Source organism: Juglans microcarpa x Juglans regia, chromosome 8D (genome assembly GCF_004785595.1).
Source record: "Juglans microcarpa x Juglans regia isolate MS1-56 chromosome 8D, Jm3101_v1.0, whole genome shotgun sequence".
NCBI classification, from domain to species: Eukaryota; Viridiplantae; Streptophyta; class Magnoliopsida; order Fagales; family Juglandaceae; genus Juglans; species Juglans microcarpa x Juglans regia.
This window is the reverse complement of record NC_054608.1, coordinates 7814140-7827038: the sequence shown is the minus strand read 5'-3', so window position 1 is coordinate 7827038 and position 12899 is coordinate 7814140. Positions and strand designations below refer to the sequence as shown.

At 32.2% G+C, this 12899-nt stretch overlaps 1 protein-coding gene across 1 annotated transcript; it reads right to left on the bottom strand.

Moving 5' to 3' along the window:
* Positions 1-372: 372 nt before the first annotated feature.
* Positions 373-1571, bottom strand: LOC121241816 (ethylene-responsive transcription factor RAP2-1-like). Its single transcript, XM_041139660.1, has one exon. The coding sequence runs from the start codon at positions 1083-1085 to the stop codon at positions 633-635; it is 453 nt and encodes a 150-aa protein (XP_040995594.1). The 5' UTR covers positions 1086-1571; the 3' UTR covers positions 373-632.
* Positions 1572-12899: the final 11328 nt, after the last annotated feature.

Genomic DNA, 12899 nt, shown 5'->3' with positions numbered 1-12899 from the left:
TTCATGGTTTTTTTGTGGTGTCCACATCTCACGTCATGAGTACCGGTTCTTGTTGCCCAACTCTCTCTGCCTTATCTTCTACCTTATCTTCTTGTCTTCCATCGTTTGCCAACTGAAAAATAATAATTGAAAAGAAAAAAAATATATATATAGAAAGCTTGCATTGGTTGGTCGGTAGGCCATCGCTGTTCCCCTCTTTCCACGGCCATTCATCTTCTTCTTCGTCCAATCGTCCTTAATCGAATTTCCAGCACTTTTTAAAGTGCTGGAGAGAGTTTATATATATCCAGAAACATGGAAAAAATGGAACTGTATATGAACAAAAAGGAAAGCAAATCGTGAAATTAAAGAACTAATCTGGTGATCATTCTCTGACAAGACTATTTCTGCTAATTACTACTTGATCTGGTTACAACTGGGGGTAATCTAAGCGTATCAAACAGGACCTGTTGATTCTATTTAATTCACAACCTTCTTTCTTCTTTTTCTTAGCGGTGCATGTGTCGGATGAGATTCTCTATCTCTTTTTCTTTTTCCGGCACACCATGAGAAGATGGAAAAGACACGAAGAAACTATAATTAAGCAACTGCCCAAGTATATATATATATATATATATATGCGTGTCATGTCTTCAATCTTCATCGGAGTTTTCCGGGCCCGGATACTTGTTTAAATCGGGCGGCTCTGAGACTCGACCAGACTTCGGTTGCGACGGATGGTGAGCTGCTTCGATGGCGTCGACTCTGGCTCCGACTTCGGTGGCTTTCTTGCGTATAGAAGCGGCAGATATGTCGCCGAGATCGTTGACGTGTCGATCTTCTTGGAAGATCAAATCGGGAAAGTTAAGCCGAGCCGAAGGGCCTCGGAGATAGAAAACGGCGGTGTCGTAGGCTCGCGCGGCGGCGATAGGGGTTATGTAGGAACCGAGCCAAATCCTTGACCTCTTGTTGGGTTCCCGAATCTCAGCCACCCACTTCCCCCACTTCCTCATCCTTATACCTCTGTAAGGCTTCTCCTGGTGCTGCTGCTGCCTCTGCTTGCGCTTTTCTGCGCTTGTTGACGTCGAAAAACAGGTTCCTTCCATGGCAGGATGATGACGATGATCACCACTCTACGCTAGCTATATAGATATTAACAAAATTTGATTCTTTCTTTTGAATTTTTCTCGTAATCTTTAATAACTACAACATATAGCTGAAAACAAGAACAAAACCCAGGAAGATTCGGCTTTCAGACTCGGAAAGTACTACTTAATTAATTGCCATCCCATGCCAAGGCAGAAACAATTTCTAGGAATATGCAGAGGCAATATATACTTATATATAGAGAGAGAAAAACGGGGGAGGGGGGTCTCATGATCAGTTTCCTACTTGGCTGCTAGTCTGTCGTCTGGGAACGGCCGCCACGTTGATCTTCCTTTAAGATAAATCCAAAACTTGCCGACATAATCCATCACCTCCCATCTCTCTTCCTCTATATATATATTGTTCTTCTGTTATATAACAGTGCTTAATGTGAATGTGAATGTAATAAAATGTATGTGTTCTGTTGTAGCGAGCCCGAAAGGGCAATTTGGAATTAAGAAAATGAAGGTACCGGTTTTGTGGGCATGTGAGAGCCGACGTACGGATATGATTACGCCTCTAGTACGCAAGCATAAAACCCTAATTACTCCTAACCCCTTGGGTAATTAATTTATATATATATATATATAATTTTAAATACAATTTTAAGCCTCGTTTATTTTTAGAGATAAGATAAGATGAGATGATATGAGTTGATATTAAAGTTAAAAAATAAAATAAATTATTGTTAGAATATATTTTTTAATATTATTTTTGTTTTAGAATTTAAAAAAATTGAATTGTTTATTTTATTTTATATGAGGATTTGAGAAAGTTGTAATAATGAGATGAAAGGTTTTCAAAGTTTTAAATTTTAGTCTTAAAAGTAAACCAGGCCTTAAAGTGTATAAATCTCATGCACTCATCTCAAGTGTCTACTATTAAAAAAAGTGCATTGTGAAAAAAGTGATTAAAATAAGAGAGAGGGGGAGAAGGAAGGAGCATGAGAGCACTCGGCCGAATATCAACTTGCCAAGGGTGGGAAGAACTTGCAAGCGATGGATCTGTTAATACCTAAAAATAGCACAACAAACGAGAAAGAGAGAAAGAATCATTCCCGGCTCGCTATAAAAATTCGGGTCTCAATCGGTGTGGTGTGTAGCCCCCGACAGTGGTTAGGTGCGATTGTACGGTGTCCGTTCATGCATCCATGATAGCGAACAGAAAATAAATACAAGGAATATAAAACGATAAAGACACATAGATTTACATAGTTCGGCATAATTCTTACATCCACAGGTTTTTGGCGGGGGGAAGAATCTACTATAATATAATTGTTTTACAAGCTTTCATGATCACTTATCATCGCTGTACAATGGAGAATAGAGATTTATTTTCTGGAGGTGACCCTATTGTTGGTGCTCTGGTTTCCAGGTTGAACAAGCTTAAGCAGAAGTTGAAGTCAAGAAAAAAGTCCCTGAAATCTTCTAGTTCCCTCCCTTTTATCTCCTGCCCCTTGTTCCTATATGTCACATCCTCTCTCCTTTATATCACATCTCTCATTTTCCTCCTAACACCATGTCCTTCCTCAGTGTTTTGTTCCCTCCTTCCTTCTCTCTTTCCTCCTTCCTGATGAGACCCCTACCCTTGAATTGGGCTTACAAAACCACTTTGGGCCTAGTATATTTTATCCTTTCCAATTGCCTGTGATTCTTAAGGGCAATTTCCAAAAGAAAACCTTAAGAATCTTTAAAGATCCATAGAGAAATAAATTCTTGGAGTGGGTCCCTGGTTATTCGTTTCACTTGCGTTAAGCGATGAAGATTTTTGAACACGAGGCTAGGCGAGAAATGGGCTCGACCGCGTTAAGTGTGAGTGCAGAGCTCATCTTGGAGAGATAAGCGGGGGCTAGCTCGACTACGTTAGGCACGAGCATAGAGCTCATCTTTGGCGAGAGATAGCCTCGCCACGTAGAGTGCGAGCGCAGAGCTCGGCTTAGCGAGATAAGTGGAAGATTAGCTCGAATGTGTTAGGTGGGAGCACGGTAAGCGAGAGGTTAGCAAAACCGCATTAGGTGCAAGCGCAGAGCTCGTCTTTGGCAGGAGATAGGCTCACCAATTAGATTGTGAGCGCGGAGCTCAAATTAGCGAGATAAGTGTGAGGTTAACTCGACCGCGTTAAGTGCTAGCACAGAGCTTGTCTTTGGCGAGAAATGTGTTGGAGATAGGCTTGATCGAGTTAGGTGTGAGCGAGAAACTTGTCTTTGGTGGGAGATGTGCTGGAGATAGGCTCAACCATATAAGGTACGAGCGTGGAGCTCGGCTTGGAGAGCGAAGGTCAAGCAGACCTGCCCGCCTGTTAGGTGCTTGTGGGGCCTAGCGGTCCCTGACCTTTTCTGCCTATTGACTCGTTCCAGAAGATAACCTGAACGAGGTGGTTGTGGCACGTGTGCTAAACACTCGGTGTTTGCTAATGGAGATGTCGTTCCAAAAGTAATGTTGGGCAGTCGAAAGACTGGACCAGCACTTCGCCATGAGAGAGGTCTGGCAGCTTGGAGACTGAACCTTCCTCTTTAAGTCTCACGGGGAGGTAAGCAGGAGATACTTGACCATGCTGCAAAATTCAAACCAGTTAGCGTAAATAATCCCCAATCACAAGTGTGAAATTTACAAATCTGAATTGTCTTGCTGGAGTGTGGTGAAGTTCTGAGGCAGTGGTTATGGCATGATTGTAAATGCTCAGAGTTTGCTGGAGGAGATGTCGTCCCAGGAGTAATGTCAGGCAATTGAAATACTAGACCCACACTCTGCTGTGAGAGAGGTCGAGTAGCCTGGAGACTAAACCTGCCTCTTTGAGTTTCACAGGAATGTAAGTAGTAAAGCAGCTGAGAAGCTGGACCCGCACTTCGCCGTGGAAGAGGTCAGGATAAGTAGTCGGCCAGCCGAGGGATTAGACTTGCACTCTACCGTGAAAGAGGTCGAGTAGTTTAGAGACTAAACTTGCTTCTTTGAGCCTCACAGGGAGGTACGCAGTAGGGCAATTTGGTACTGTAATCGTACCCGAATGTTGGCTCCGCATGGAAGGTAAGTGTCGGGCAAGCTGGAGCTGGACTCACATTTTGCCATTTTTTAAAATCCATTTAAGATTTTGTAAAAGTAAAACAACATTCACAAATTCATTAAAAAATACTTTTTTAACCATTAAGTAAAAATTAAAAAATAAAAAAAGAATTCGGCACAAAATATAGGTAGAAATTATTTCTCGTGTTAATTTGTTAGAAACAGTGATGAGGTAATGCATATACATAGATGAGAGCACTAGTATTGGATTATACATCTGCATATACATCTACATATTTGTATAATATGATCTTAAATTGGATTGTATTGGATTATACATTTCTAGAAAATTTCATAGCTATGAACAATGTTTTTACAAATTTGAAAATGTATTGTTCACTCTCCAAATCAATCTTATTTTATTACTTTTTTCTCTCTCCTCCCCCTCTATCTCTATCTCCACCAACGGATAGAATTTTAAGAAAGAAATTCTAGTGGGTGCTAAATGATAAAATTTACAGTGGTACTAATTGTAAAATATAAAAAAAATAATAATTTTAGGAAAAAAATAAATAATAAGAAAAACTATACATAATCTAATGTGTAAGCTTTTTTTGATATGAAAAAATAATCTCTAAAAGATATGATTTTGTATATATATATCTAGAGAAATCAATACTAGTAGTACCCTAAGATCAACATGCTACGTACACGCACGCACGGGTCTGTACATGGACAAGATGCATGGACTGACGTATAATCTAATCAACAATAATTTTGAACTAATTAATTTTGTTGTGGCATGCTATGTCAGCCTTGCACTTAGCATTTTACATATTAATAATATGAAAAATGATCTGCACATAATATATTATATAATATATTATACAATAATATATTAAATGAAGAGTATTTTTATAAAATATCTTATAAAATTAATATAATTTTATAAAAATATCTATCTTTTATAATATTATTGTAAATATATTGTATAATTTATTGTGTGTATATCATTACTCTAATAATATATATGGATATATACTTGTGCTAATGATGAGGATGATGATGAGTTTTGTATGTGTACAAGTGGATGGAGTTTTGAGGGGCAGAGATAGGCGAGAAGAGTCGGTGCTGGATGGATGGATGGGGTTGTGAAAATGGATGACTTTCCGTCCACGCAATGAAGAAGAAGCCAGCCCCAGGCATGCAAGTTGAAATAGCGTAGGGGGACCAACTTTTCTAATTCGGAGGCGGAAGATAATCTGTAAATTCTCTTTGAAACTCTCTTCCTTTTATTTTATTTTTGGAGTAATCTTGTGTATAGGTCAGTATAGACAGATCATAGCTATAGACATGTCATCAGGATCACACATGCCCCCGCCTGTCTTTTTCTTTTTTTATAAGCTTGATTGATAGATGGTTAAAAGAGGTCTAATTTCTATTTGTCAATCCATGTATTCATGATTGAAGATTTAAATTGACACATTAAGGGCTTTTGAGATCAATTCTCAATTTAAACGGGATTCGTTTGATTACAGAAATTATCTCAATTCATCTCATTTTATTATTATAATTTTTTTAAATTTTTATATAAAATATAATAAACAATTCAACTTTTCAAATTTTAAAATAATAATAATATTAAAAAATAATATTTTAATAATATTTTATTCAACTTATATAAAACTATCTAATCTCATCTCATTTCAGTATCCAAACAATTCGCAAATTACCCATATAAAAGTAGTAAGGTGTATTTTTCATTACTCGATTTTGTATCTATGTTAAATAGAAGAAATAATATTTACAGTTTTAAGATATGTAATTTTCACATACTCCTTTTAAAATAAATAGATAAATCTGATAACTACATATCTGCATCTGTCATTACCATTTTAATAGATCAATAGCGCTATTAATTTTTTTAAGTTAAAAAGTAGAAGATATCAGTTTTAATAATTAGAGGCATGAAATATAGAAGTAACACCTAACATTTAAAGGATACAAATATAATATTTTTCCTCCATGTAGTGGCTTGCTTGCAACAGGTGACTAGCCATGATCAGACCTGGCAAGTGTGTAATGGTTAGGCAAAAAGATCAGAAAATTAATGACTTTTTAACATCCTAAAAGCCTTGAAGACAAAACTCACCGTCTAAATAATAAATTAATTAACATATAATTTTAAACTGGAATCAAAAACTTTGACTTCAATTTTCTTTGGGCAATGGACCCAGAATTTCAGATATTACATCACCCTTTAAAAAGAGTTGTGTTATATAGAATAATTTTTATATATTTTATTGATAAAATTGATCAAAATAATTATTTTATATTAAAAAAATAATATAACCAATCATAATTAGTAGAAGAACGTACAAGGAATATGAAAAAATTAAAAGTAATTTTACGTCACTGTACGTACAACTGTAACGTACATAAACATCACGTAATTACTTTAAAAAAGAATAAAATTTACTATTAAAAAATTAATTTTTTTTATATAGATATCGCTTTTTATTCATTTTTTTCAAATGATTATGTAGCGTTATACAATTTACAATTAAAAATATATTTTCTCAAAAGTTATTGATTGTTGTATAAAAATGTACAGAAATGCTTTGGATCATGAATTTGGATCTGAATATATTTTTTTTTTTAGGTGTGGTTACTATGCCGCTCCATTTTGACCGCTGGGCAGTAAAATCTTTTTTTTTCTCTTTTTTATTTTCACATTTTTTTAACATATTTAAATACATTTAAAAAATAAAAAAAAATTCCAATACACTTAAAATCATTTTCTTAATCATTAAAAAAAAAAAAAAAGAATTTTTACCAGCGGTCAAATAGAGGTGTCAACTTGGAGAGGTAAAGTAGACTTTCTCTTTTTTTTTTTTTTTTTAAGGAAATAACTTTTAATGATATTATGAATTTTTTATTTTTTTTAAATATTTATAATGATTAAAAAATATATAAAAATAATAAAAATAAAATAAAATATACTATTAGAGATATCTTCGAGTCACTTTTTCGGTGGCGGCAGGAGAACTCAAAAATGCATCATGAAACAGTAACTTAGGGATGGAAAGAAAAAGAAAGAAAGATTATCAGTTGTTGAAATATTTGGAATCTGACGGCAACAGGTTTGCAACTATTTAAAGCCTCGACAAAATGTATTAAATATTGGAAAATGGTACAAACGTATAAACTATTCCACGATCAGACTGATGGCACCAACATTAATGCACCAAACACCATTTGCATATCACGATGTGGATTTCTGAATGGTTTGTTCAACTTTTAATGTAAATTTGTGAATTATTTGGAGAGAGAATTCGTGGGAGTTTGGCTTTCTGTCTAATTTGGGATGATTATGCAGTCGGTAGTACCCAAGATCAGATTAAGCTCGATTTGAATTTATAATTTATCTCAATTTATTCTAATTTATTTTATTATTATTTATTATTATTTATCAATTTTAACTCATAAATCTTACTATTATTTATAATTCATCTTATTACTATTTACAACTCATTTCAACTCATCTTCAAATCCAAATAAAACTTAAAGACCTCATTTGTATTTAAAATTTACCTCAATTAATCTCTTATCATAATTATAATTTTTTTAAATTATCACACAAAATATAATAAATAATTCAACTTTTTTAAATTCTAAAACAACTTTATCAAATTTTCACATAAAATATAATAAATAATTCAACTTTTATTCTACTATTCACAAACCATCTTAACTCATCTTTAAATCCAAACCACTTCTAGACTCGATTGAATTTAGAGATCAATTGAGATAATTTATAAATAATAAAATAAAATATTATAATATTATTATTATTTTAAACTTTAAAAAAATTGAATTATTTATTATATTTTGTGTGAAAATTTGATAAAGTTGTAATGATAAGATGAGATGAATTTTTAATTTAAATGAGACCTAAGGATTCGTTCATAAGATATTTTATTAAAAATTAAATAAAATGTTGTTAAAATATAATTTTTAATATAATTTTTATTTTAAAATTTTAAAATTTAAATTATTTATTATATTTTATACGAAAGTTTAAAAAAACTGTAATAATTATATGAGATAAGATAAGATGAGATAGTTTAATTTTACGTAACCAAACTAGCCCTACATATATAAATATATATATATATATATATATATATATATATATATATGTGTGTGTGTGTGTGTGTGTGTGGCAGTTGGTTCACTTTGGTTGCATCTTAATGCAAAATCATGTCAATCCTGGCTTTGATATCTCAGCTACTAGTGGATTATATTCTAATCATGGAAGTGCTCAACTAAAAGGAAAAGCTTTCTAGCATCAAAATTAAAGTGTGCTAGACGCACCGACACAGGTATTGATTTATACAGTAATCTTATAAAAGTGATTTTATATATTAAATAAAATTTTTGGGTTAATTAAGACCGATATGTTATTATTAAATCAACTTATAATTTGTTTTCAGGAAGGAAAAAAAACTTATAATTTGTTTTTGGTAAAAAAATTTAGACGTATGATTCTCATTTTTAATTTACTACAAAAAAAAAAAAAGATATTTGTGACTATTTATTTGTGATGAAAAGAGCATTTGTGATAAAAATAGATTTATTTTAATTATAAATAATTATTTTACTAAAATTAATTGATTGTAAATAAATAATTTTTTTGTAGTAATAATATAAACCTAATATAATCAAAAGTCGGTAGAAAAATGTTGATGCAGCGTTGGTCAAAGTTGCATTGTCATTAATCTTTTGACTGAACTTAATTTCCAAAACGCCATTAAATTAAGTGCATGGGTGGGCCGTGCCAATTGATCAAATGATGAGGTTGGGCTCAGGACATCAAATCGATATTCGTATCGTGTTAATATATGTATATTTTTTTTATTAAATTTAATTTCTAAAATGCCATTAAATTAAGTGCATGGGTGGCTGGTGCCAATTAATCAAATGATGAGGTTAGGCTCAGGGGTATCAAATTATGTTAACGGGTATATTTATATTGTGTCAAGACATGTATATTATATTATATAGATCAACTTAAACACGATCTATTAAGCTTATCATATCAATATCTCAAACTCTAACACGACCAATTAACATAACGGGTTGACACGACATGACCCTTTTTGACCCATTAGTGAATATTATGAAATAAGTTAACACTACACGATCTAACTCGTTTTAATCCGTTTAAGTAAATGGGTTGAACAGACTCAAAATTAATCTATTTGACCTGATTAAGTTTAGCACAATTTTATATAAATATTAAAATCACAATATCTATAAAAAAAAATATAAAACTAACTACAAGTCCAAAATTACAATCCAAACAATAAAACTATCAAAATTAAAATACCAACAATTTTACTTTTAAGTATAAGGGTATAATTATAACTTTAACTTTTTTTATAAATCAAAATGGATTGACCCATTATCCACTCGTTAAGTAATTGTGTCTTAAAGGGTTAACTCGTTTTGACCTGAACCCGTTAAGACTAAATCTAAACTCGTTATTATCTTATCGTGTTCGTATTAGATTAATAGATCGTGTCATATATTATCATCTCTAATTAATTTGCATGCACGTGTGGTACTTTTATCATGAGCTGGTTTGAGTGGATCGAGGAGACAAAATTCTTCATTAAAAACATGACAGCGTTTAGACTTCTGATACTACTAAGATGTACCTAGAGATCTCCCTTAAATCACTAACGATTACAAAAGATGAAACTATAAATGGAAGAATGTAGTTTTGGGGGCTGCATGTATTGGCCACTGCACTCGGAATTCAGGTCTATCTGTTGTCCTCTACAATTAAACTGGTTTTATTCACCTCTATTTTTTGTAATGATTCTCATGCTATAGAGTTGTAAGCGTTGCTTGGACAAAGGAATGCAATGGGTGACCAAATTATAATAGTCTTATGCAGTGCATCTTCACAAACTAGAGTCTCTCAACAGGCCGCTTGTCATGAGATGAACAGTACCCCTAGTCGATGATTCTCAGTTCCTTAGCGGACTAGGATTTGTTCGAATTGTATAGATTTATTTTATCGAGAAGTGTTAGATATACAAAAAGAACATTTACATCGATCTTCTTATCATTTTATAAATAGTGTGAAATATAAGAAATTTTATTTACAGTCTTTATTTAGAGACTATATATGCATACTCTTTATTAAATGAAAAAGTATCATTTTAGAAAAGATATTTTGATAATTTTAAAAATTTTTCAAAATAAAATTACCTAAACTTATATTATAATTTTTAAATAGAGACTATTCGTAACATTTCTCGTGAAATATATAGGTATTGTCACCACTACATGGATCATTGTGTTGCAACAAACTCTAAAAACCCATGTTATTGAGTCTCTTGGTCAAATTTCAACAAGTGCTTTAACTGGCTACCTATAATGAACACTTTTGACCTCCTTTAAGCAGAGGCTTTTGTCTTTTGTCATTTCCGACATTCAATGAACATATATAGCGCTCAGCCATTATTCTTCCAATGATTAATCTTGAAATATATGGTCAACAAACAATTTTTTCGAGACTAAATGCATTATATAGCATTTTGTGTCTATAATCAAAACAAAGCGGGAAAAAGATTCCAAGACTATATTCAGTTTTTTCCTTTTGATTTTTGGAGGGTGGATTGGTGGGTTGATGAGGGTGTGTTTGGTTGTTGACATCAATTCAACTTATCTTAATTTATCTCAAATTAATCATTGATGAGACTTATTACTTTTTTAATTTCTGATAAAAAAATTAATTCAATTTCAACTTATTTCTTATATTTAAACACATATATCAATTTATTTAGATTCAAATACAACTTAACAGAATCGGTAAAATACTATTATTCACATATCAATTCAGATTATTTGAGATCACCTCTACATCCAAACGCCTAAATCATTGCCCAATTTGTAAATAGTAATATTAGTTGTAACCTATCACAAGTGGACGTGATGCACATCATGATTGGTCACTCGACCGAGTAAAGAACCAACCCATTCTTCAGTGTTAATTGCGTTTGCCTGCAACAGATCATATACAAGAACCCCAAAGCAGTGCATCCTCATTGCCTAAAACCTAGTGAAGCAAAAAACAGGGGAATCCCCACTTGTTGATCATGGCATATTTTGGACCCGACAGTCAACGTTTGGTCGGATGACATTAGAGATGGTGCAGGTGGAGGAGACGTGCGTTTGCATGTATACAAGACAATGAAGGAAAATGATAAAGAAAACAGGAGACATGAATAGTAAGACTTGTTTGGACACTTTGAGTATCTTATAATTAATTTTGTAAATAGTAATAAAATAATTTGAGTTAAAATATTTTATTAGGTTTTTTAAAATAATAGAGAAAAAGTTAAATAAAAATACAATAAAGTTAAAAGTTGTTTGAATATAATTTTTTTAATATTATATTTGTTTTGAAGTTTATGAAAGTTATATTGATTTTTGTGTTGAGATAATGATTAGGTACTGATCAAATGAAAAAGTTAAAAATTTGAAATTGAAAAGCATTTTATATTTAAGTGATGTTTGTAAATGAGATTACAAGAAATTTAGAATTCTGTGTCTAAACTCAAGCCTCTCACCTGAAATTGTGTTGTAAGGTGAAGGGGAAGAGGAGAAGAAGACGAAGGCAAATGTGAAGTGGAAGAGGAAGAGCCCATGCAAAAAGCCATCCTTTGCATGTCTTGTCCCTTTAACTCTTCCCTTGGTGATGGATTAAACAGACTACCATAAGCATACCCATGCGAGCATAATGTTCAAACAAACTTTCATAGGACCAACAATATTCTACAGCATAAAAGAATGTTCCGACAATCAAGGTGTTTTCATGTAGGTAATAAATCAAGAAAAACATGGTTGAAATTGCTGGTCATGCTCAAATAAGAGCAACAATGGCAGTGGCCAATGAAAGTAGTCAAAGTACAGATCAATCATCAAGTTGCAGTCCGTAAGAAAAACACAAGGGAAAATAATTCAACATTGAAGCAGGTAATGGGGTACTAACAATTTTCATGCTATAAGTTTTAGATTATATGATGCTTGTTAGGCAAGTAAACTTTCTGCTCATATTCTCGATCCAAGTTGCAAATAAAGAGAAATACTATAGTTACAAATTGATTACATAAAAGCATCTCTATAAATTGATATGGTTTGATATGGTTTGTCAGATTATAAAATTAATTTTATTGTACAGCAGATATGATAAATCACATAAAATCACATCAATTTATAAAATTATTTTTATATAATCTTTTGTGTCTGTAACCTTCCTAATAAATAAATAATCATATTTAAAAAATTTGGAAATGAAGAAGGTTAAAGATATGTATCTGACAATCAAACACCATCAGAGACTAGAGTCAGACATGCTTGGTTTCACCTTCTATTTAAAAAAAAAATTCAAAATTTTGTCCAAAAATCATCAAGAATCTGGGTCCTCTGCAGTCCGCACCTCGTTCTTCAGTCCCTCGACACCTCTATAAAGCTAACATTTATGTTGGATGTGAATTCAAATTGGACAATGATAAGCTTATTAATTTTTACTATTTCTTTACTTATTTTTTTATTTTCTTTATTTTTTTAATTTTTTTTACTAATAGTTAAAAAATAATTATTAGTGAAATTGTATATTTTTAAATTTTTTCTTAGTGATTAAGAATGTTAAAAAAATATTTAAAAGAAAATAATAAAAAAAAAACTTCAAATACATTA